Genomic DNA, 25,793 nt, shown 5'->3' with positions numbered 1-25,793 from the left:
TATTCATTGTGGATATTCTGAAAACCTGACTTACTGGGTGTATCCTGAGGACTGGGTTGAGAAACCCTAGCCTACACCCAGCTATAGACGGAGGGAAGACTCACCAGGCCTAAGCATGACTGGATTGATTACACGTTAACCATAGATGGATTTTGAAGATCATTCAGCCCAGGTAGAATCTGCTACCACTCTTTCGATTGCAGTATTTATTTATATGAAACCGTTGTCTGCTCCCCTCCCTTAAACACTTTATTTCATTCCAAAACACAGTGGAACAGTCCATTCTTATACTACAATGTAGCCCCCCCCCCCAAAAAAAAAGACACAATTAAGATGTCCAGGAAATTAATCCAAGCAATTTGACTGGCAAAGTGGTAATGAATGATTGTTCACTTCCTCCTGCCCAATGCAATGGTTGTCCTGAGGACTTTGGGGACATAGCGGATGGTGAGGGACACGCGGGTCCCCCGTGCCAGCGTGTCTCCATAGTGGGAGTCGCAGCTGGCAATGTTTGCAACGTTCTCCTTGATGAAGTCAGAGGTGGCAGGGCGGATTCCATGGAGGTAGCAGCTGTACATGTCCCCACTGAGTACCAGGAGACTACGTGGCTCCACCAACAGGGACAGGAAGTGCCGGTCCTGCTCCATCTGGCAGGTTGTGACCTGTGGCAGGAGAGGCAGAGAGTATACATCTTAGGAGTTACAACACCCAGGGATGTGGAATAAAAGGGGCAAACTCCATGGTAACTACGCAATTGCCGGAGACAGATTTCTATGGGAATGCCTGGCATTAGGCTCAGGTACCCCACACCTTGTTGGGTACATCTGGATGCATAAAACTGTTGCATTTCATTATTTATGATTGTTTTCTTAGTTTATTGGTTTGTTTTATATTATGTTGGTGGAAATAATTTGCTTGAATACCAGTGCCCTATACAACATAATCACGCATGCACACTTTTCTTTTGATGTTGTACTTTAATATTACCTCCCCCCCCCCCCACTAAAAGGAGACCCAAAGCAGTATATCTATCAATATACACACACACAGTGAGGCACAACAAAAAAAAGTAATCCCCTAGAGTTTTTTCTTGTTTCTCAGCAACCACTTTGAATTTCAATGAGAAATGTATGTACTTGTTTAGTCATCATATTTACATATTACTATTAAACAACATTTAATTATCTTAAGCTATGTTGATATAACTGACATTTTAGCGTTATTACCTAGGATCTTTTGTGCATTAAAAATGTTCAAGCTAAAACACTGTAAAATAACTTAATTCAAACAATACAATTACATGTCAGAATTTTGCAGTCACTGTGAATGCTCAGTGTCCACCCCCAGCTTTAACACATGCCTTCAGTCACTTAAGGAAGTTCTTAACAACCTCGTCGATTGGTCCCTGTGACAGCCTCTCCCAGATCATCTACAGCGTCTGTCATGTAATGTCTGAGCGCTACCCCTAGCATCCACCTGGAGGGTCCTACCCAGTACTGCCCAGGCCTACCTGCACCTACACTGGCATATCCTCCCACCCACTACTAGGTCCCGTTTGCCTCTGGTGAGTCTCCACCCATAAGTTATTCCCTGGTGGCCTCATTCCTGCGGACCCACAGTTCCTACAAAACCACTCACAGGCTGAGAACACAAACTGCCAGGAATCTTACTCAGTCCAGGACAACACAGCTAACAAATAATAGGTTTATTATAAAAAAAAAAAAATAGAACAGTGAATGGTAAAAGTTTTAAAACAGGAACAGGTAAAATAACAGGGATTTAATGTTAAATCTAACTGAACACTTGTTACTACCTAAGTAGTACCTGGGGAGAACAGGGAAAGAAGCTTCTCACAGGAATTTTTTTTTTTTTTTTTGGGGGGGGGGGGGGGGAGTTGCCAGGTTCTTGAAGCCTGGATTAGCCGCTGTCGGAGACAGGATGCTGTGCTTGATGGACCCTTGGCCTTTTCCCAGTATGGCGGTGCTTATGTACTTATGTCTCATTGCAGAGGTCTACTCCCTCCACACTCCCAACTGAGATTGGGGAGTTCGAGCAAATTCTGGCCTAGGTCTTTGGTTTCAAGGCCAATCAGGGCACACAACATTAGCACTGAGGATGTTAGGCCAATTACACTGCAGGTTACTTTTCTCCTCTGAGGTTTTCTTCTTTCCTTTGGGGAAGGCAAACTAAAAAGAAGACAGACCTCTATTACAGCTATAATGCAGAGGTTAGACAGCACCTGCTGGCCAATCGAGGGAAATACACTGAAGGGGAAAAGTGTCATAGGGCAGCATTACAAATCACAAAGCATGAAAAGTCGCCAGTTTCGCAACAGCGCTTCCTTGAGTTTGGCGATTATTTGCAGCATTGTGTGGAACTTCCCAGACAAAAGTCTATGTCACTATGACATCATTTACAGTAAGCTGGTACCTCTTTTTTTTTTTTTTTCAAATAATGGTAGCTTTATAGAGTAAAGAATTACTTAATCTGCTAAGAGCACTATAATATAAGAAACTAAAATATGCAATATGCTCTTAAATAGGCTAAAAGACTTATCTGTGCCTTCTCTGAAAAACAAATATAATATGCAATTCGGAAGATGTTTGTCTTTTGTGCGTATCCTCTCCTGAAGATGTAACGAAACAGTGAGAATTCTACTACTGTCGAGAGAGTGATTTTGAGGAATAATTCTTGGACTTTGAGGAGACAGTTTATGTATCATATCACTTTTTGCCAAGAGCCTACGGAGACGCCTTTGGGAAGTGGTATCTTCGGTTTTTGAACATAAAGCTAAGTACTTTTTTGGCTACATGATATGTTCTACAACAAGTCCGGTTCTTTTTGAATTATACCTTTTTCATTCTTCCGTCATGTAATTTTGTATCTATTGGACTTTATTGATTTTATCTGTACCCATGGTTGATTAAATCTGTATTAACCCTTCCCCGTTTTTTTACTACAGACTGGTTTAGCTATCTCACTCTGTAGGTTTTTCGGTTGGTGGTGGTCGGCCCATGATTGAAGCCTATACAGGTGTGTCCACTTGGTTGGTACCCTTGGCTGATGAGGCCTTTTATTTAAAACTTTCATTATATTTGTTTTTCAGAGAAGGCACAGATAAGTCTTTTAGCCTATTTAAGTGCATATTGCATATTTTAGCTTTATAGAGTAAACATTTTTGAATGCACAAAAATTGCTGTGTGGTCAAAGTCATGTTTAAAAATTCCTCATGACATAGCCCATCCATCTTCTTCGGACTATGGCTAGTACAAAAGCAGTTGCTGAGAATACAGTAAAAACAAAAAACAAAACCCTCTAGGTTACATGTACATATAAAAAAATGCACTAAAGAAGCCAAAAATAGCATCTGCCTATCACGTTTGGGAAGTGCGTACATGCGCAACCCACCGGCAAGTGACACACATGTGCTGAAGGTAGAAGCTAGTGCAACGTCTGAGGAGCTGTAGGGTACCAGGGGAGATGAAGCACCAGACAGGTGGTGTGCTCTGGGCAGTGAAAGTGGCATGGTTGCACAGGGTGCAAATACAAAGGGGGTACAAAATTTCCTCCCAATCCACTGTCTTCTCTCATTGGCACTGGGAAAACGGGTGGGTATCAATTGGCGAATCACAAAGAGCACAACTGTAGCCTGGTATGGTCCTGGCTGACACAGAGAGAACACCCTGGGGAGGGAAAGTGTCTTGGTGGGGATGGGAAGAAAAAATAAAGCAGGGGGAAGGAAGGGTGAGAAACAGAGAGTCTTGGAAGGAGAGGAAGTGTGCTGGGGGTGGGGGGTGGGGGTGGAGGACAGCACGTCTGGTTCAGGGGGAGGAGGAAAAATGCTGGAGATAGAAAAGCCTGGCCCTTCTTCTGAGCCTTTAATACATGTGGCGACTGTCCCCTCACTCCGCACCTGGACTACCTTGCTGCAAACCCTGTAAATAAGGCCAGTTCCTTATACCTCATTGAACTGTACATACAATATGCCTTGAGTCTAGTCATCTACCCATCTTGTCCCCACTGTTTATCTGAACTGCACCTGTCCCTTTGGTTGCTATTACGATGTGATGCTCATAATGGGGTCCTTTTACTAAGGTGCGCTAAAAAATGGCTGGCGGTAGTGTAGGCGCGGGTTTTGGGCATGCGCACAATGTGCACCTGTAAAAAAAAATGCTTTTTTTAAAATTATTATTTTTGCCGAAAACGGATGTGCATCAAAATCAAAATTGCCCACGCGTCCATTTTGGGCCTGCGACCTTACTGCCAGCCACTGACCTAGCAGTAAAGTCTCACGCAGTAACCGGGCAGTAATTACATTTGCACGCCAAATGCCACTTGGCACGCGTCTGTTATGCGTGGCCGAAATAATTTTTCGGCCGCGCATATTGATTGCACGCCAAAAATGAAATTACCGCAAGAGCCACACAGTAGCCGTGCAGTAACTACATTTTGGCACACGTTGGGCACAAGTAGAGCCTTAACACAGCTTAGTAAAAGGGCCATAATGTAAATAATAAGTAACAAAACATCTCTGTTACTTGATTATTTTAATGCATGCCTGTTCAGATGTCTCATTTGTATTGTGCTGACATGGTGTTTATCGTATTGTGTGCTTTCCATACTGCACATTAGGATGTATCCACTTGTTCTCTGCTCTCATTTAATCATTTTTAATATATGATTGTTCTGCTGTGCTGTTTAATTGTGTATATTTCCAATGCTAGATCATGTTTCTTCTGTTTCTAGGATTTAAAACAGCCTACCACTGTGCTATATACACACCAGCTAGCACATTTGCAGGCAGATGATCAAAAGCAAACACCGGCGCTAGAGGCTGTTAGCGCCATACTAGCGCCGGCGTTTGCTACCGCCCCATGATCAGAGCCCTTGAGCGCATGAAACAACACGCTCGAGGGCTCTTAGCGCAAGTAGCATGCAAATGCATGCTAATCAGCGCTTAACGCATTCATCACCAATGATCAGTGTCCAGCACGCCAAATATTGGGTCGCTGGCCGCGACAAACCCTATGTCAGCTCCGAGCTGGCGTTAGGGTTTGCAGATCATTGGGGAGGAACGGTGAGCCCTGTCCAGCATGCACTTGCATGTTGGCAGGCCCCCATTCCCCACTTCAGCAAACCTGCCAGCGAGGGCAGTTGAGGACGTCCAAAATGGGATGTTTCTATGAGAAAGACGCCTTTCTCATAGAAACATCCAATTTTGGACGTCCTTAACTGCCCACTGCAGAAACGTCCAAATTTTGGACGTCCTCAACTGCCCCGTCGCTATACCTCCGACACCCTCTTGAAATTTGGCCGTCCCTGCAACAGGGCAGTTGAGGACGTCCATCTTCCGATTTAAAGATGGGCGTCCTCCTCTTTTCATTGGTCTCCAGCCCAGACCTGTCAAACAAGTGTGGGAGGATTGTGCTGAGCGCATGCTCAGACACAATTCTCCCGCACTTCTACCCCATAATCAGAGATAATTGCGCTGCTTAAATTTGCATGCATTATCTCTGATCATAGGTCTAATAGCGCCCCGCGCTGTTCCAGCGCTATTTGGAACAGCGCGGGGCTTTTGATCATCTGCTTGTCGGTGCCTTGTGGAAGTCTTCACACCCATGCCCACTTTTCACATTCTGCTGTCTACAAAATACAATTCAAAATGCACTTAAGCAGAAGTTTGTTTCACTGATCTACACAACATATGCTACACTTTCAACGTGAAAGAACTATTACAGAAATGTATTCAAAAAGTACTTATGCAATCAAGACTTTTTAATTTCTTATTCTTACGTTGTCAATATGTGATGGAAGCCCTTTCTGCAAAATAACAGCCACATAATAATAATAAATAAAACTTTATTTATAACCCGCTATATCTTTAAAAGTCTAAGCGGGGAACAAATCACATACAAACTATATAAAAAAACAAAACAATAAAAATTATTTCTTTACACAGCAAACTATACAAAAATCTCTACAATTGAAACATACAGCAGATTAAAATGTACATAGTATTAAAATAATTTGCACATCAGAAGAACCAAAAGCCTGAAGAAATAAATGAGTTTTCAATGCTTTTTTTAAACTGGTCCATATTTTGTATAGAACGAAGTTCAATAGGCAAAGCATTCCATAATTTCGGACCTTTGATGTAGAAAATAGTGGGATGGCGCAGTTGTTACTCATTCTTTTGGCAGTCAGGCTAAGGATCTTTCAAGTTGGCTCTGTTGTCAGTGGACTACGGTCTTTTCAAGTCTTGCCACTGATTTTCTGTTAGATTCAGGTCATGATTTGACCGAGTCAGTCAAGGACATACATTTTCTTCATGCTGAGCCAATGGCGTTCCTAGGGGGGCTGACACCCGGGGTGGATCGCCGATGTGCCCCGCCCCCCACGGATGCAGCGCGACCCCCCCCGGTGAAAGGACACCCCCCCATCGAAAAAACCCCCCGCCCGGGTGCACACCACTGGGGGGTGCCGCGCGCGCCTGTTCGTTCCATGCTCCCTCTGCCCCGGAACAGGTTACTTCCTGTTCCGGGACAGAGGGAGCATGGAACGAACGACGAACTGGCACATGGGGCACCCCCCCAGCGGCGTGCACCAGGGGCGGACCGCCCCTCGCCCCCCCCTAGGAACACCACTGTGCTGAGCCACTCCATTGTTTCTTTTGCTTTATGCTTTGGATCATTGTCCTGCTGAAAGGTGAATCTTCTCCCCAGTCCCAGGTCTATGCTAGACTGGAACAAGTTTTTCTCCAGGATCTGTCTGTACTTTGCACTATCCCTCCTTCCTGTAGGAATGGTGTTAGCAGGGTGATGCACTCTTGTTTCTTTCATACCACAGGCGTTGCTTAGCACCGAGATAAGAAAGCTCCACTTTGGTCTCATCAGATCACAAAACCTTCTCCCATATGTGTACAGTATTCCCTAAGTGTTTCTTTCTCAAACATAACGCAGCACGTATACATAAGCATGGATTAATGAGACAAAGCCAACTTGGATTTAGTCAGGGGAAGTCTTGCCTCACCAATCTACTACATTTCTTTAAGAGGTGGAGAATACTTTAGACAGAGCGGCCTTGGCTGCGGATCATGGGAGCTGGGATCATCAAGACCGCCTCTCGGTATCTTCCTTACACAAGGCTTTATTAAACATTTCTCCTGTTAATAACCCCTTACAAGTTACGGCCCGATGGGCAGACGATTTACATAGGTTGCCAGATTCTTTTACCCTGGCTGTCTTGGAAGCTCGCATCCCTCATTTAACGAAAGTGGCTGATCTGCGTGAATGTCAGTTTAAAATACTATAATCGAGCCTATATTTCTCAATCTCAATTGTTTCTCATAGGCGGCACTGATACTCCACTTTGTATGAAATGTTCTTCCCAGCATAATTCAACTTTTCATGCGTTGTGGGATTGTTCTGTGATCCATAGTTTTTGGTCCCGGCTTGTTCTCTATCTGGAGAGTGTGTTGAACTCAGCTATTCCAATCTCGGCTGCTGGGTTTTTATTAGACAAATATGAGGCATTTCCTTTTCAGAAGGGAGGAAACTGGAGCTTACTTGATCCGCTTCAATCCGGTTTTCGCCCTCTACACTCGACAGAAACGGCACTCACTAAAGTCTGTAATGACCTGTTCCTTGCCAAATCCAAAGATCACTACTCCATCCTCATCCTCCTCGATCTATCTGCCACTTTTGACACTGTCAATCATAATTTACTTCTTGCCACACTGTCCCCATTTGGGTTCCAAGCTCTGTCCTCTCCTGGTTCTCCTCTTATCTCTCCCACCGTACCTTCAGAGTACCTCTCATGGATCTTCCTCCACCCCCATCCCGCTCTCTGTTGGAGTTCCTCAGGGATCTGTCCTTGGACCCATTCTTATTTCAATCTACACCTCTTCCTTGGGCTCGCTGATCTCATTTCATGGTTTCCAATATCATCTTTATGCCGACGACACCCAGCTTTATCTCTCCACACCAGACATCACTGCGGAAACCCAGGCCAAAGTATCGGCCTGCTTATCCAACATCGCCGCCTGGATGTCCAACCGCCACTTGAAACTGAACATGGCCAAAACAGAGCTCATTGTCTTTCCACCTAAACCCACTTCTCCTCTCCCTCCACTCTCTATTTCAGTCGACAACACCCTCATCCTCCCCGTCTCATCTGCCTGCAACCTCGGAGTCATCTTCGACTCCTCCCTCTCCTTCTCTGCCCATATCCAGCAGACAGCCAAAACCTGTCGCTTCTTTCTCTATAACATCAGCAAAATTCGCTCCTTCCTCTCCGAGCACACCGCCCGAACTCTCATCCACTCTCTCATCACCTCTCGCCTTGACTACTGCAACCTACTCCTCACTGGCCTCCCTCTTAACCATCTATCCCCCCTTCAATCCGTTCAGAACTCTGCTGCACGTCTTATCTTCCGCCTAGACCGATATGCTCATATCACCCCTCTCCTCAAGTCGCTTCACTGGCTTCCGATCAGATACCGCATACAATTCAAGCTTCTCCTACTAACCTACAAATGCACTCAATCTGCAGCCCCCCATTACCTCTCTACCCTCATCTCCCCCTACGCTCCTACCCGTAACCTCCGCTCACAGGACAAATCCCTCCTCAGTACCCTTCTCCACCACCGCCAACTCCAGGCTCCGCCCTTTCTGCCTCGCCTCACCCTATGCTTGGAATAAACTCCCTGAGCCCATACGCCAAGCCCCCTCCCTGCCCATCTTCAAATCCTTGCTTAAAGCCCACCTCTTCAATGTCGCTTTCGGCACCTAACCATTGGACCTCTATCCAGGAAATCTAGACTGCCCCCAATTTGATTGACTGCATTTTTGTCCTTTAGATTGTAAGCTCCTTTGAGCAGGGACTGTCCTTCTTTGTTAAACTGTACAGCGCTGCGTAACCCTGGCAGCGCTTTAGAAATGTTAAATAATAGTAGTAGTAGCTTTCTTTGTAAGGCAGCACTTCTTGGCAAGAAGTCAATTCTCAAGGTGTGGACCTCCTCCGATTCCCCGTCCTTTTGGGGATGGCTGAGCATTTCTACACCAGCATATGTTATGAAAGCGGAAAGGGTGGGAGCGTCTTTGAGACGTAAGAAAGCTTTCTTGGCAATCTAGGAGCCATATATTTGTTTTCCCTCGCCCCGAGGGCTCGTACTTTCATCTTAAATACTTTACTGAGACTTTAGGAGAGGTGGGTCCCAGGTCCTGAGAGGTTTTTTTCCCTTTTCTTGGGAAGGTAGAATAAGGATAGACCGTAGGCCACCCTCTGGTTACTTTGGTGGAGAGACTGTTGTAAGAATCCAAGCCTCTCTTCCTGTTTGAAAGTATCTCAGTATGTAGTACTGGGTATCTGCTTCATGGCAGGTGTGTTTTTTGTGATTGCTAGTCGACCTTTAGGGTTCTTAGCGAGGATCTTTAGTTCTGAACAAAGGTTCTTATGGGGGGGGGTGGGGAGAGGTAGGGGAGTCTAAATGTTGTTAGTGGATCATCAGCAATTTTAATGCTTGAATTCCTTTTTTTCAGTCCTACATTATCTGGTACAATTATACACTGTGTTTTGCTCTTTTGTCAGCTTAACAAATATAGAATTAAACTAAAATGACATGGGAGGGGGAGGGTAATTGAATGAGATTGGGAAGGAGTAAGTTAGGAGATGGGTGTGTTTAGCAGAAAAAAAAAAACCCCACCACAGAACAAATGAGTCATTGTACTGTTTACTTGACTGTTTATTGATTCCTTCAATAAAAAAGATGTAACAAAGAGTTGGCTGAACAAGTAGATAAAAGGTGAGCCAGTCAATATTGTGTATCTGGATTTTCCAAAAGTCTTCATCTATCATTATTTATTATTTTATTAGATGCTGTATTATTGAATTTTTCAGCTCATTTATGTGTTATCGACAATGGCTGGTACGTTTAATTCATACATTTGTGTTTTGACCTCTGTTTTTTATTAGTATCTTGATTTGTTTCATTATGATCTTGGTTTTTTTTTTAATCTCTTTTCAAAGTTTTATATTTCAGTTTTAAACGTATTATGCACGTATTTTTACAGTTTATATGTATGTGCGACTTTTATTCATGCATTTTAAATTTCAATTTTATTTAATGTGTGATACTTTTTTTTATAACCTGCTGATATCATATGTCTATTTATGGTATCTACACAGAAATACCTTGCACTGACTCCTAAGGCAGGCGCAGTTGGTGCTGAAATGCAGGACTGCGTCAAGTCTTTGGATTTTATGCTTGAATAAACCTGCTGTTTGGATACACATCTGGTCTACCCCCTATTTTTAAATTTTTTTGTATACTGTGTGGAATAGTTTTCAAATTATGGAACAATCAACATTTACTCCAGTCTCAGCCAGTCCTCTGCAGTTCTTTTAAAATAATCTTAAGTCTCCCAGTGATTTCCCTCAGCAGACTCACATCTACTGATTTCTGGAAGGGTGGCCTGACTGAGACAGTCAATGTGTACGCGATTTATAATGATGGACCTGATCGTGCCCCACAGGCTATTCAAACACGCAGAAATCTTTTTAGTCTTTCCTCAGTCTGTACCTTTAAGAACTTTATCCCAGAGTTCTTTTGGCAGCAGTGTGTTTTGACCCCTGCTTCAGATTAACTTCATACAACAGAAACAGTTTGATTCTTCATCCAGAAATATTGGAAATCACCTCAGTGACTGGTCAAACACAAATGTGATTTATTTTATCTATGGGCATAGGCAGCTGGGGCCATGGCCCAACCAACATTTTGCCCAATGCTGCATCAACAATTAGGAGTGGGGTTGGTTGATTTGGCCCCGCCAACCAAAAAGGTATCCTGCCGCCCCTGCTTATGGGCTTTTTTTTTTTTAAGTTTTACGTTTTTATTGAAGTCTTGCAAATATACATGCGAAATATTCCAGTAATACAGCCATCAAAACAACAGAACTTCACCCCTCCCTCCCCTCTAATACGGTCTGTCTGTGCCTATCCAGTCCAAAATATATCGTGTTAAACATATTAACTGTCAGTCAGTTGGGTGGGGTATCTGGTCTCAACTTCCTGGGGCTTGTTAAGGCAGTTTTTGAATATGGAAATAAGATGGATTTGCTATGACAAAAGGTGCAAAAGACTTACGCAGTAAAAGTTTGAATTTTTGATTCTTAATTACTTTTTGCGTGTTTCTATAGTTGTTGTTTCACCTTGAAAGTGTAGAGTATATTGTGTAGACTGGTGAATTCTGACTCCTTAATGCAGTTTGAATTGCATTCTTAAAAGTTACAATGTGAAAATGTACAAGGATGTGAAGAAGGGACTGAATACACAGGGTTGGCCCAAGGGTATCGGATGGCCTTATCCAAGTTCAGTCCTCAAGAGCTGCAAGTAGACCAGGTTTTCGGTACAGCCTGAAAAGGAAACTAGCACTTCCCCAGCCCCTGAACAGCACCTACTCTCTCCTCCCTGATCAGAAAGAGCTCGCTTCCCAGACTGACCCATCGGCGGCAACCCCCCTCCAGGGCCTACCGTGTTTTTGGTGGCTAGTGGGGGCAAGGGCAATCCCCCACTTGCTCCTGCATCAAAATGGCTTCTGGGATCTCAGCAGCAGTTCTGGAAGCCATTTTGATGGATATTGCTCCTGCCCCCACTAGCCACCAACAACACGATAGGTCTGGTAGGGGGACTGCAGCCGACGGGTGCGTCTGGGAGTGGGGGGCTCTTTCTGGTCGGGGAGGAGGAGGGAGTAGGAGCTGGGCAGCATACTTTTGGTTCAGCCAAAAATGCACTGGAATTTTCGGTCGAAACCGAAACATGACAAACACGAATTTCGGGCCGGTCCCAAAACTGAAATTTGGTCAGCTTCTAGTTTCCAGGATATCCCTAATGAATATGCATGAGAAAGATCTGCATACACTGAATGTAGTAGGCATGTAAATCTCTCTTAAAACCTGGCCTGTTTGCAGCTTTTGAGGACTAAACTTAGACAAACTTTCTTTAACCAAAATTGCAACTGCAAGTCCCTCTACCCACCCAGGGGTCGCTTAAGGCCCTACCTTCTCCCGCCCCCCCCATGTCCAGCATCGCACCTTCCCCATCCCCTTCTTAGTGCAGCATCTGATGCCTTTCCTATCTCTCCCCCCGCCCCCTAGGTTTCCAACATTTCCCGTTGTCTTTCCTTCCCCCTCTCTTCCTCCTACAGGTTTCCAGTATCTCTCCTTGCCTATCCTATCCCCAGCCCTGCTGCATCCAGCATCTTTACCACTGCCACCACCTACTCTGCCGGTCTTAAAAGTTCTGAGCTTGTAACATGAGCCTCAAGAACATGCCGGCACTCAAAGGCTTGCTGCGTTCTGACCCCCTTTAATGCAAACTTCCCGTTAACCTTTGAGCATCGGCATGTGCTCAAGGCCTTGTGGCCTACGCACAAGGTTTGTAGTGCTCAGGCTGCCTCCAATTTCTGCCACCCTAAATAGACACCTAGTTCACCTACTGGTTGGCCCAGAACTGTGTAAACACAAGTATCTCTTAACAAGTACACTCACAAACTACCCATAAACTGACACACCAACACACATGGAGTAAAACAGACCTCAGCCTTCACCTACAGAAAATCACCTGGGAAAAGTTGCTTCTCGCCACACAAAACCTTTCACTATTGGTAACGTTTGGCGTTTCTTACTGGTCTTAGAAGTGATTGCCCCCAGATTTTTTACCCTTGTAATAAGGACAGTGATACATGACTGCCATTCCTCTCTCCCTTAGCTAATGCCCTGCTCAAACTCTGCTTGTTTACCATTCATACCTGCTCATCTGCTGTGTGCTGCCCTCTGCTGACTGGATGGTAGAAGTCTAGCAGGGTGTGCGATCCCAGACTGATGGTAGTTACCGTAGGGAAATACAGAGGTCCATCCTCATGAGGCTACAGAGAAAAAGATAGGTAAAATGCTGCATTTTCACACACAGTACAAAGGGACTGGATCTCACGGGGGAACATGCTTTACATAACCTGACAGGGACTGATGCCCCCAAGTCCTCAACTCTGGTGTACTTACCATGATGCCTTCCCCTGGCCGGTATTCATTAACCAGCACATGGTTAGCCACGTTCCCTTCAAACGCCCCCAAAGAGGAAATCCTCTCTGCGTACTTCTGTAACCAGTTAGGGAGCTTCTCAGCCACCATCCCCCGGGGATGGGGCAAACCGCCTGTGATGAAGGAAGGGAGAGAAAGTGTGGTAAAGGGAATGAGAGAAGGAGCATGATAGAGGAGTTATGTCGGTGAGAAGTGCATAGAGCAGGGCTTCCCACACCTGCCCTGCGGACTCCACAGCCAGTCAGGTTTTCAGGATAACCACAATGAACCTGCAGGAGATCAAATTGCATTATCTTTATGTTTATTCCACACTTGATAAACCACCTTTCTGTAGACACAGTCAAAACAGTTTACATATACTATTTTTTGCAGGTACTTTTCTGTCCCTAATGGGCTCGCAATCTAAGGTTATTTGTACCCGAGGCAGTGGAGGGTTAAGTGTCTTGTCCAGGGTCACAAGGAGCTGCAGTGGGAAACGAATCCAGTTGGATCTCAACCCACTGCACTAGCCATTAGTCTACTCCTCCACCATGTTGGAGACCTATGCAAATTGATCTCATGTATATTCATTGTGGGTATCCTGACTGGCTGTGGGGCCCCCTGGACAAGTATGGGAAGCCATGGTCCAGGCCTCAGAAGGGACAGCTGATATATTGAAATCTTTGTGTTCGATAATTCACTGTAAACACATTCCTTTTACATACCATGCACCACTTTGGAAACTTGAACAGTACACTCATGTTGTTCCCTATTTTATCTCCCAAAGCTATCCCAGAGGATCCTCCCCACAGCCCCCAGTATCTTACTTTTGCAATTCCTTGAATCCCGCCAAGTACAAATTTTACACCATACTCATTGTTTGAAAATCATTCAGTATTATGACTACATGCTGTGTGTAGTAAGGTTTGTTTGTGGTTATGTTGATATGATGTTTGTTGTTTTACATGAATTGCATTAAATGTATATTTTTGTAAACTGCCCTGAGACCAGGACAAGTGTGTACAAATGAAATTAAATAAAATGATACATCCTAGGTATCGAAACATGTCTCTCTCTGACTACCCTTTCTTGCTACGGATGCTGCTGGATCACTCTCAAGAAATTCCCCTTAAATCCAAAGTCTCATAATCTTGCAATGAGGCAAGACCAATTTGTTGTTTAATTGAAACAAGACCGGTCCACTCTATCAAAGCTGACTGGTAGAAGAGGGAGGCTGACGCCACTTACAATACTCCATTCAGGTTATAATCCTTCACCTGTTTAGGGCCGACTATCGATTTTTGACAAATTCTACCCGTTCTTCCACTATCAGATCCTGAATTACCTGTACCAGCCTATCTGTCATTATTTTGGCTAAGAGCTTGAAATATGTATGACTTTGCACCCATAGGATCTACTACTACTACTATTTAGCATTTCTATAGCGCTACAAAGCGTACTCAGTGCTGTACAAACATAGAAGAAAGACGGTCCCTGCTCAAAGAGCTTACAATCTAATAGACAAAAAATAAAGCAAGCAAATCAATTAATGTGTAGAGGAAAGAGAAGAGGGTAGATGGAGGCGAGTGGTTACAAGTGGTTACAATGTTAAAGAGGTGGGCTTTCAATCTAGATTTATGTTTCAACAATTTTTTATTGATGAGGTCACATGGTGTACAAGTCCACCTCAGTCAATATAAATCATATAACAGCGAAGTCTAGTACATATTACTAAACCTGAAATGTCCATCATCAATGTTTTCCAAACTTTTCTCCCCTATCCCTTCCTTCTTGTCTTCTCCTATATCTATAATGTGTACATGTATAATTACTGTGCAGTTGCATAACTATTAACAATAAACTTTTATATGAAACTCCAATATTTATAACTTGTGTTTTACTCAGTGTATTATTCCAACAATATTTACTGGTGGGTCCTCTTAATGTGCTCCTTCAAAGGATTGTTCTCCTTTCTAATAATACACATGTCCCTCTATTATGCATTGAACATTACCCTTCCCACTCCTATACCCCCCTCTTTCAATCTAGATTTAAAGATGGGCAAGGATGGGGCAAGACGTAGGGGCTCAGGAAGTCTATTCCTGAAATCATTGAAGACCCACCTGTTTGAAACAATCTACGGAAAGAGCCACACTCACTATTCATCAATGCATCATACAACCACTTCTGACCCTCACCCCCCTTAATTCCACATCACCCATACATGTACTCACAGAAATATGTACACCATATGTCTTTGTGTTTTACTACTGCCCTTTAAACATTGTCTCCTTCCAATGTTTCAATGTTGATGTCCCATTGTTATATTCCTAACGATACTTCGATGGTCTCGCATAACCTGTACAATGTAACCCATAACCAAGTTGTACAATTGTATTTTCACTATTCATATCTTATTGTAAGCCACACTGAACCCGCAAAGAGGTGGGAAAATGTGGGATACAAATGCAATAAATAAATACATTCCAGGCGTAGGGTGCAGCGAGACAGAAGAAGCGAAGTCTGGAGTTGGCAGTAGTGGAGAAGGGAACAGATAAGAAGGATTTATCCATGGAACGGAGTGCACGGGAAGGGGTATAGGGAAGGACGAGTGTGGAGAGATACTGGGGAGCAGCAGAGTGAGGATCTCTACCCTCTTTGGATATAACTATGATCAAGGTCTTATTAAGTGCAAGTGAAAATACTCCTGTCTTATACATTCTTCAAGCATGTTATCTAAAAGAAAGGCAATGCTGAACACAGAGTGTTTGATATACCTCTGCACTGAAACCATCAAGACCTGGTGCTTTAAAACTGCTTCACCTGCCTTATTCCATTCTGTATCTGTTCTAACGTAATATGTATATTTAACTTTTTCAAATGTTTCACTTTCAGTGTAGGCAATTTACAGACCCTGAAGTAGCCTTGAATCTGTTCCAAGCTTCCTGTTTCCTTATCATGCATAAAACTTACAGAAGTTTCCACAGCTTTTCTTACTGGAGTTAGAGAGACGGCTCTGTTAAGCTAACAGTGCACACAGTTCACCAAGATATCCCATCACAGAAGATCACACCCTGAAGACACATTCTTCACTATATCCTATCAAAAGAGTCACTATACGAGGGCCGACACAAGGAAAACCAATGCCCTACATGAACCTTCAAGGACCAACCACCCCTTCCTGTAGTGCAGTATCCCCCCTACTCCTCTCTACTCTCCCAGGTGGCCAGCATCCACCCTTTTCTTCCCTCTCCCCCCCTCTGTACTCTGGAGGAGTAGCCTAATGGTTAGTGCAGCGGCCTGAGAAATCCGGGGAACTGGGCTCAATTCCCACTGCAGGTCCCTGTGACTCTGGGCAAGTCACTTAACCCTCCATTGCAGAAGATACAAAATAAGTACTCATATATAAAATGTAAACCGCTTTGATTTTAACCACAGAAAGGTGGTATAGCAAATCCCATTCCGTTTCTCTTTCAGCATCTATTCTTCCCTACCCTACACCCCATCCAGGGCCACCACCTCATCATCCCTTCCTCCTTCTACATTCAGTGTCTACCATCTGCCCCTCATCCCTCTCCTCTGTTGGCCTGTGCCACTGTCACCCACCTCTTCCTGGGTTCGAACAGCAAGAGGACTCCGCACCAGTGCAGGGCCTTTAAGTATAGGCCTGCGGTTAAGCCCTGCCACATCCTGGCACCTCTCTGATGTAAGACATCCTGTTGCGGGGGGGGGGGGGGGGGGGGGGAAACTGGGCTTAAAGGCTCTGCACTGATGCTGAATCGTCTTGTAGCTTCAGTCTGGGAAGAGCTAGAGCGGTAGAGGCAAGGGGCGATGCTGCACACAGGATGGGCTATAGAAGGGGAGAAAAGATGCTGCTCTCCTGCCACTCCCCAAAAGCTTCTGCCCTAGGTGTATGCCAAATCTGCCTAGCGGCAGGGCCAGCCCTGAACTGCATTCCTTCGACACTGTGTAATACCCCCTAGGCAGTGATGCCTACCTCCCATTATAAGACTTATGGTTTTTGACACCAACAATGGTTGGAGGTTGCCAAAAAGCAGACTCACCCCAATTCTGCAGTCTTCTTCCAGACAGCTGTGTCCATTTAGGTTTTGGGGCCTTGTAAACCTGCCAAAAACAAAACAGCATGAATTGCAGACTAAGGTTCTGAGAGCTTCCCTAAATATTTTAGACACAGGGTCCTGAGAACGAGGAACAAAGACAGAGAGACGAAGACAATGAAAGGCCCAGAGCAAGGAATGAGCCCACATGACGGAAAGTACAAACATCAGAAATGGCAACTTCAGGTACAGACAGCAACCGAGTGGTAAGCGCTAGGAAAAATAGGTGAAAGCCGGGAATATTCTCTCTGAAACCTTTGATTAGCACTGGCAGCTGGACCTGGAGGAAGTGAGAAGCATCTCTGCAGAAGACATGCCCGGGTAGGAGAAGGGAAAGTCAGTGCGGTTGTGCTAATTGCTGCACACGTGGAGCTTAAAGAACACATTGGAGTAGATTTGAGACGGTGTACGTGTGAAAGATATGGGTGCCGAGTGCCAAATCCATAAGGACAGTTGAGTGCGAAGTTGCTGTAATAGAACAGAGAAGCGATTCCCAAACTTGTCCCAGGGGAACCCCAGCTAGTCAGGTTTTCAGGATATCCACAATGAATATTCATGAGATCAACTTGCATATACTGCCTCCTTGGGATGCAAATCTATCTCATGCATATTCATTCTAGATATCCTGAAAACCCGATTGGCTGAGGTTCCCCCGGACAGGTTTGGGAATCTCTGGAATACAGTAAGTTGGCATGCGTGCCTAACTTTAGCTGCAAACATTTATGCCATGGCAAAGGCTGGTGTAAATGATCGCACGTGTTAGTATTCTATAACTTACACACAGAACTGCAAGACACACCCTCTTTGTAGTTCTACAAAAGGGGGGGGGGGGGGTCTCATTAAGGCGATACGTTTACAGGATAGCACCTAAGCGCAGTTACACACACAACTACAAATTAGTGCCAATTCACTTAAGAGCTATTATGGTACTTAAGGCCCACTGATGCCTAGTTTAACAGTTAATTTAGGCAAGCAGTTGACACTAATGTATAACTTCTGTGCCCAAATTTATGTGCTAGCCAGAAATCTGGGTGCAAAACTTTATAGAATCCGGAGTTTAGTGCCATTCCTATAGTGCTACTAGACATACGCAGTACTGTACACATTATATGCAGGTACTTTATCTGTCCCTAGAGGGCTCACAATCTATGTTTTTGTATCTGGGGCAATGGAGGGTTAGGTGACTCGTCCAAGGAGCTGTAATGGGAATCGAACCCAGGTCACCAGGATCAAAGCCCACTGCACTAACCATTAAGCCACTCCTCAACTCATTTCACTTCCTGGCTGACTTTTTTGTAATGCCTGTCACCGGGTCTCACCTCTGAGTTCCCATCAGGATGGGGATGGTAGAAAATTAATCTTGTACTTACCTGCTGCAAGAGAAAATCTTCCTCAGCTGAAGTGATAAACCCTGGGACATAATAGACAGCTGGAGGCATCTGAAAAACAAGGTGGGGGGAAAAACAGCAAGCTGGAGACCTGGATCCAACATGAAGTGCCTGGAAAAAATGGCCACTAGCTTCAGAACTTGTTAATGTGCCCACCCTCATTTCCAGTTATACTGGAAGCTTCATGTCATAAACACAAGGCTAATCCAGTCCTGGTTTCATCTGACTACATGAATAAACTAGTACTTCTAATTTTCTTGTTACATTTTTCTTGAATTTCTCATGTAAAATGTACAGTCAGTGCTGTACAGATGTTCACATAAATATTTGGGAGGGCGACCAAGGATGCCAAAGACTGGAAGATGTATGTTGGTAAAGAAGTTTATTCAAGTATGAAGACTCATACTTGAATAAACGTCTTTACCAACATACATCTTCCAGTCTTTGGCATCCTTGGTCGCCCTCCCACTTTTTTTGTTGTACTGTTGTTTACCGTGGGGCGTTTTGAGTTCTCTGTCTTGCGGCGGATTTCTTCTCACACATAAATATTTGACATCTTAACCCTTTTTGCTATACTGCGGCTTTTCTTAGACAAATCAGAACGATAAATTCCTGCACACACTGGAGTAAAGCTTGAGCAGAATCAAACTGTCCTTTATGACATGGAGCCTACTAGTAACCCAAGTTGTACACAGTGGCGTAGCCACAGGTGGGCCTGGGTGAGCCGGGGCCCATCCACTTAGAGCTCAGGCCCACCCAACAGCAGCACATATTTAGTGCTACCTAATGGGGATCCCAAGCTTCGCCAGCTGAAGACCTCCCCCTGATGGTGATGAAAACACTGCTTTTCACTTCAGCAGTCTAAGCTTCCTAAGCTGCTGATACTGGCCTCATCGCATTGGGGGGGGGGGGGGGGGGGGGTGGAGGAGAACACTTGGTGCCCACCCACTTCTTGACAAGGCCCACCCAAAATCTGCTGTCTGGCCACGCCCTTGGTTGTACAGCTCCGGGTTGCAGAAGATGCACTGGACTGAAAGGAAGGAATATTAATAAGTACCTACGCTATAAACGAGGGAGGATCTTTAGGAGAGGAGGAAAGAGTGTTTTCTCGTAGCTCTGCCTCTAGAAATAAACTCTTAAGACACTACAGATGCTTCTGTATCACTAGGGGACCTTTTTACAAAGCCGCGGGAGGGCTAACGTGTGAGTAGCGTGCGCCAAAATCGGCAATACCGTCAGGGTAGCGCATGCGCCGAGTGATAATTCCAAGTTTGGCATGTGCCAAATCCCGCAGTAGAAAATATTTTTCTATTTTCTTCTGGGGGGGGGGGGGGGGGGGTTGTTTCCGGTGGTAATCGGCAGAGTGGCCAAGTTGGCACATGCGGCATGGTTACCACGCAGGTATCGTGTGAGCCCTTACCACTAAGTCAATGGCTGGCGGTAAGTGATCAGGCCGTAAATAGGCGTGCGCTAGTTTTCATTTTTGACCACACCCATAAAAAAATGGCCCTTTTCCCAGTTGCGGTAAAAAGTGGCCCAGTGCGTGAACCCAAAAGACGCACCCACACTACCCATGTCACTTTTTACCGCGGCTTTGTAAAAGGACCCTTAGATTAGCCCGTTACCTGTCCGATGTAAAACGCCTCCAGCGCAGAAATTCTGGAGCCAGACTCCTCCATTTTACTGACACGCTGGGAACTTAAACTCCAGGCAAACTCGTCACAGCTTTTGTGTCGAGGGCTGGATCTCACATCTCACTGCAGACCTTGTACTCTTTACGACATCCCGTGAGCAGCAGTGCACCTGTCCTGAGAAAGATCACAGTTATTTATTTATTTAGATTTTGCTCACACCTTTTTCAGTAGTAGCTCAGGGTGAGTTACATTCAGGTACTCTGGATATTTCTCTGTCCCAGGAGGGCTCACAATCTAAGTTTGTACCTGAGGCAATGGAGGATTAAGTGACTTGCCCAAGCAGCAGCAGGATTTGAACCGGCCACCTCTGGATTGCAAGACCGGTGCTCTAACCACTAGGCCACTCCTCAGCTCCGAGCATTTGTGAATATCAACTAGGAATCTGGAGCTGCAGACGTAAGGCTAGGGGTTTGCAGTGTAAACACTTCATTAAAATTGGAGCTACAACCATAAAGAAAGGGAAACGAAGTCATACACACACACACACACACACAAATATTAATCCCCACTATAGTATACAGAGCTGGATTCAGTAAATAGTGCTCAACATTCAGTACTGAATGCTGCCAGTCAGTTGATCATCTGTGCTGTTCTGCACAGTTTGGTTTGAAGCATATTGTATTACACATAGAGGTGTATTTTCAAAGCACTTAGACTTACAAAGTTCCATAGATAAAGTACTGCGAATGTACAATCAAACTTGACACAGCTATGTTTCAGCAGGTGTGCCTTCGTCAGGAACCCTTGACATACACAGTACACTAACCTATGGAACTTTGTAAGTCTAAATGCTTTGAAAATGAGCCCCTTAGTTTACTGTGTATGTCAAGGGCTCCTGCCGAAACACAGTCGTGTCGAGCCCTTTGATTGTACGTTCGCAGTACTTTAGAAACAATAAATACGATCTTTAACATCATTCAGCTTTGGCTTCCTCACTTTTTGTTTCCTCACTCCTTTTAGTTGATCTCTACCTGTTCGTGAGGACTGGAGTTTCTCCTCCTTTTATTTTTTTGTTGAAAAATATTTTATAACAGGTGTTTATCTTTAAGTTTATCTTGTTGGGCAGACTGGACGGACCGTTCAGGTCTTTATCTGCCGTCATTTACTGTTACTGTGTTCCAGAATCGGCTTCCTTTATGGTACAGAGCACAGCGCCAGGATCCACGGCCAGCATGTAAGTTCGGTGTGGACCTGTACTATTCTATAACACTGCATGTATTTTAAAGGGAGTGCCCCGCCCATGTGCCTCCCTTGGCAACGCCCCCTTTACAGGTTTGCACAGAAACACTTAGGTGTTATTCTATAAGTGGTTGTGTGTGTTTTCGTGCAAGATCTGCTGTTTCTGCCCCATTTCGGCACCTTGCATCCGTTAGAATGTGTTTTCCGCGTCATAACTTCAGCGTGGAAATAGCGTCTGTTTGGCACCATCTATAGAATCTACCCTATAACGTGCTCATATTTGTCAAGATTTTCACTTTGAGCCGAATAATTGTATTCGGATAATGTGGGATGCAAGTATCAAATAATAAATAAATAAAATAATCATTGTGCCAGATCCAATTTTTTAAAATTGTTATATTTGCATATTAAAACTCCTCTAAGCAAATGCAAATATAATACAACTTATCTTAATTCTTTGATTCCATCCGTGTTCAAAATTGCACTACTGTAAAGTGAAAATATCAACGACTATGAGCACATCATCTACTACGGCGGGGATTAATTTTTTGTGTGTAAGGATTGGGTTTGTCGACACACCCAAGTCAGCTCTAAGAGACTTGATCTGGTCTTGGCTTCATTCCATCGCGCATACGGGAGTCGCTCTGTTTTCTTCTGAGAATAACAGAACTATGTCTCCATGTTATGTAACAGACTTAAAATCAGCATTGACTCAGACTGTTCGAGTTGACCCAAGGGCACTGCCCTAGGAGGGGAGCCAGCAAGAGAAGAGACTGGCAGCTAGAACTGTGTCCATAATGTCTTGAGGGTCCCAAAGGTGTGAATACACCCTCCCCCCCTTTAACTAAAGACTGTAAAGCAGCAGATAGTCCCAGCACACATGGGTGTTGCTAACACCGGTAACTGGGAAGCAAAGCTAGTGCTGGGACGACTTCTACGGTATGTGCCCTGAAAATGTAAAGGACAAATCAAGGTCAGGTATACATATAAAGTAGCACATACGAGTTTATCTTGTTGGGCAGACTGGATAGACCGTACAGGTCTTTATCTGCCATCATCTATTATGTTACTACATTATTTGTTTTCATTTGTATTTAATTTGCCCCAAGTAGGAAAACAAAAAAATAAAACTTTGGACCCTGTTTACTAAGCCACGCTAGCATTTTTAGCATGCGCTAAACACTAAAGTCGCCCATATGTTCCTATGGGCAACTTAGTGTTTAGCGCATGCTAATTATTAGTACATGCTAAAAATGCTAACGCACCCTTAGTGCTGCTTAGATTGTGAGCCACTAGGGGCAGAAAAAGTACCTGTATATAGTAAGTAACCCGCTTTGATTGTAAAAGAAAGGTGATACAATTTCATTTATAATTAAAGATGTTTATTCTGCACATTTTATGCAAATCTGAGTGGATTACAATGGAAAGTCATAAAATTATTTATGACATTTATATCCCACATTATCCCAAGAATTCTCAACTTCAATGTGGCTTACAACAAGATTAATCGTAACATCAAGAATATAAAATGATCGTAGATAATGGACGTACAGTGAAGTGAAAAACAGATTCAATACAAGGAATTAGTAGCTGATAACCTGAGGTACGATAGTTTAACAACTGACATGAGATACAATGATATACAATTTGTAATCTGATTGAATTAGACTGGGAATTCATTTTCCACTGGTGGGAATTTTTAAAGAGAAATGATTTTAAAGTTTTACCAAACTTCTTGTAGTTATTTTGACATCTAATTAATTTTAGTAGGAGTTCCATTATTTCGTGCCCCGAGATATAAAATCAGCCAAAAGAATTGATTTGTAGACAATTTCCTTGCAGTTTGTGAAGTATTAAGTAATCTCTAGCCCCAAGGACAGCACTGTGTAAACAAGATTCAACAAGGGGTTGCAGGTATTCGGGTGCCATGCTGTACAATATTTGATATACGAATACACAGAGTTTGAAGGTGACTCTCGCTTTTATTGGGACCTTAACTAACAGCGGTGATGCGCTTTCAAAGCGTGATACTCTGTAGATAAGTCTAGCCGTGGTGTTTTGAGCAGTTTGAAGTTTTGGGTTTTTTTTTTTAATACCTGCTCCTTGCAGCCTACATAAATTGCATTGCAGTAGTTCACTTGTATTAAGACAAGAGACTGTACCAGGCAAAGCAGCCGACTCTGTGGGTGCTTGAGCACCCCCAATATTGAGAAAATTCCTTGCATGTGTCCAAGGAAAGGTTATTTCCACTGGGCTTAGCACCCCCAATAATTTTGAAAAGTTGGCTCCTATGGTACCAGGAGTCTAAAGGATCTCAGTTGAGAAGAAGTATCTTATTTGCTTTAATTCCCAGAGGGTTTTAAAGGATTTGGCTACTACTGTGGATATTTGAGGCTTAATAGTCACACCCATAGGCGTAGACTGGGGGGGGGCAGTGCCCCCCCCCAAACGAAATGAAACGACTTATGACTTTTATTTAATTTTCACCCGAAGTCGCAGTAAAAGCACCAACAGACAGGCTCCTTCACTTCTCTGCCCTCTCTGCGTCCCGTCCCGCCTTCCTCTGACGTCATTTCCTTTCGGGCGGGCGGGACGTTGAGAGGGCAGAGAAGTGAAGGATGGAGTCGAGCCTACCTGTTTGTCGGTGCTTTTACTGACTGACTAGTTCGCCGCTGCAACCCTTGTCCGTAGTGGAAGTGAAGTGACTGAGCCTGAGCGTCCTGAGTCCAGAGAAGGAAGAAGACATCATTTGGTAAATCTCATTTTTTCCACTCCCCCGCGCAGCTGTCGCCATTCACTCAAAACAAAGCAAGCAAACCTGTAAGGAATTTGTTTTCATTGTGCAGCATAATAGAGTACAGGCTTATAGTGTTATTTTTTATTGATCTTCCCTGGATTTTTTTTCTATCACAGCTCTTTTTTCCTTCCTCCATATTAGCATATTCATTTGCATATGTATATATGCAAATGATATGCTAATATGCTCCGCCCATTCTTTGCCCCCCCAAATGAAACAGTCAAACTACGCCTATGAGTCACACCTAATATTTTTAGCGCGGATTCCATAGGGTAGGTGGACTGATCTACTGATCGAAGGGACTGGTTATTACTAAGTATTTAAAATTAGACAGTAAGGGGTAGATTTAAGTTGGCTGCCACCAGGGGCGGGTCAGCACTACGCCCCTCCCCCCCAGCGCATCACTCCTCTCTGCGCATTACCCCCCTCCGTCCCGGCACATCACCCAACTCCCCCTTCCCCTCCTCCGAAGCGCATCATCCTCACCGCCTGGGGGTGCACGGAGCAGTCGCGCGGCTGTTGTTCACTTCACTCTGCTGCTCCCCTCCCCTGCCCCGCCCCGGAACAGGAAAGAACGTCAGAGTAGGCAGGGGAACCGGCGGAGCAGCCGCGTGACTCCTCCCCCGTGAGTGACGTACACCCACTTGCTGCCTGCACTCGGGTTGGACCGCCCCCACCGCTCCACCCTTGCTACGCTACATAGGCACTAACTTCAATCATATACAGTGGTATTGCCCTAAAATTGATAGTTCTATTCATGTTAGTTCTAGGGTATTTATTCCCCTTCAATATATTTGTTTTGTATACCATGCATTCTGTTTTGCAAATAGAATATATGGGATTGCTTTGGAAGAACAAACTCAGACTTATTTGCTTTCCTTTTTATTAGCAGCTCATTGTGTTCTTTCTCAACACTGGAAAGACAGCACTGATCCCATACGCAAAGAGTGATTAAATAAAGCATCAGGAAAAGAAACAGACATGTTTCTCCTTGCGATGTATATGTTAAATGTTCCATTACAAGAACTGTGGGCACCTCAGTTTGGTTTCCTAGAAAGGTAATTAAAAAAAAAAACATTTCTAGATAGACTTTTTGAATGTTGGGAGATAAATGTCAGTTTTCATACACGTTAGAACTTAGGAGGTGCTTTTTGTTTTGAAGAGAGAGGACATGGAGGTGGGATATTTAATCCTTATTGTCACTATTTGGCTACACTGTCAAATGAGAGAACATCCGACACAGTGGTTTCTATTGCTTATTTTATGTTGTCCCATGAAAGTAGATTTCTTGTATATGTCTTTATATTGAAAATATTTTATAAAAACAAATTTTTTTAAATACCAAGATTAATTTTTCTCTGTAGCTACTTCTTCACGGTAGGCAAGGAAGTCTGTTATCTGTATAGTCTGCTGCACTGATGGGGTGAGGTAGAGTTAGGTGAAGGACTGCCATAGAAGTTACACAGAAACCTCACCTTGCGCTGAAGAGCCCCTGAGACAGCAAGTGAGTTTATGGAAACTGTGTAAGCCAGTGGTTCCCAAAC

The 25,793-nt window shown here is 44.1% G+C and overlaps 1 protein-coding gene across 2 annotated transcripts; it reads right to left on the bottom strand.

Annotated features, from left to right (window-relative positions):
* ALKBH6 (alkB homolog 6) lies at positions 1-24,774 on the bottom strand. 2 transcript variants are annotated; one of them, XM_030219494.1, is made up of 7 exons: positions 24,736-24,774; positions 20,205-20,387; positions 18,562-18,630; positions 17,138-17,198; positions 13,056-13,207; positions 12,806-12,922; positions 1-662 (listed from the first exon to the last, which is right to left on the bottom strand). In XM_030219494.1, exons 2-7 carry the CDS (start codon positions 20,256-20,258, stop codon positions 390-392), a joined length of 726 nt encoding a protein of 241 aa, XP_030075354.1. In that variant the 5' UTR covers positions 20,259-20,387; positions 24,736-24,774; the 3' UTR covers positions 1-389. The 2 variants fall into 2 exon arrangements, with proteins under 2 accessions (XP_030075354.1, XP_030075355.1); XM_030219495.1 differs by having other exon boundaries at positions 20,205-20,382; positions 24,736-24,760.
* Between the last annotated feature and the right edge of the window lie 1,019 nt (positions 24,775-25,793).

The sequence above is a fragment of the Microcaecilia unicolor genome, chromosome 11, assembly GCF_901765095.1.
Source record: "Microcaecilia unicolor chromosome 11, aMicUni1.1, whole genome shotgun sequence".
Classification (NCBI taxonomy): Eukaryota; Metazoa; Chordata; class Amphibia; order Gymnophiona; family Siphonopidae; genus Microcaecilia; species Microcaecilia unicolor.
Note: the sequence above shows the minus strand (reverse complement) of the source record. Positions and strands in the feature narration are given on the sequence as shown.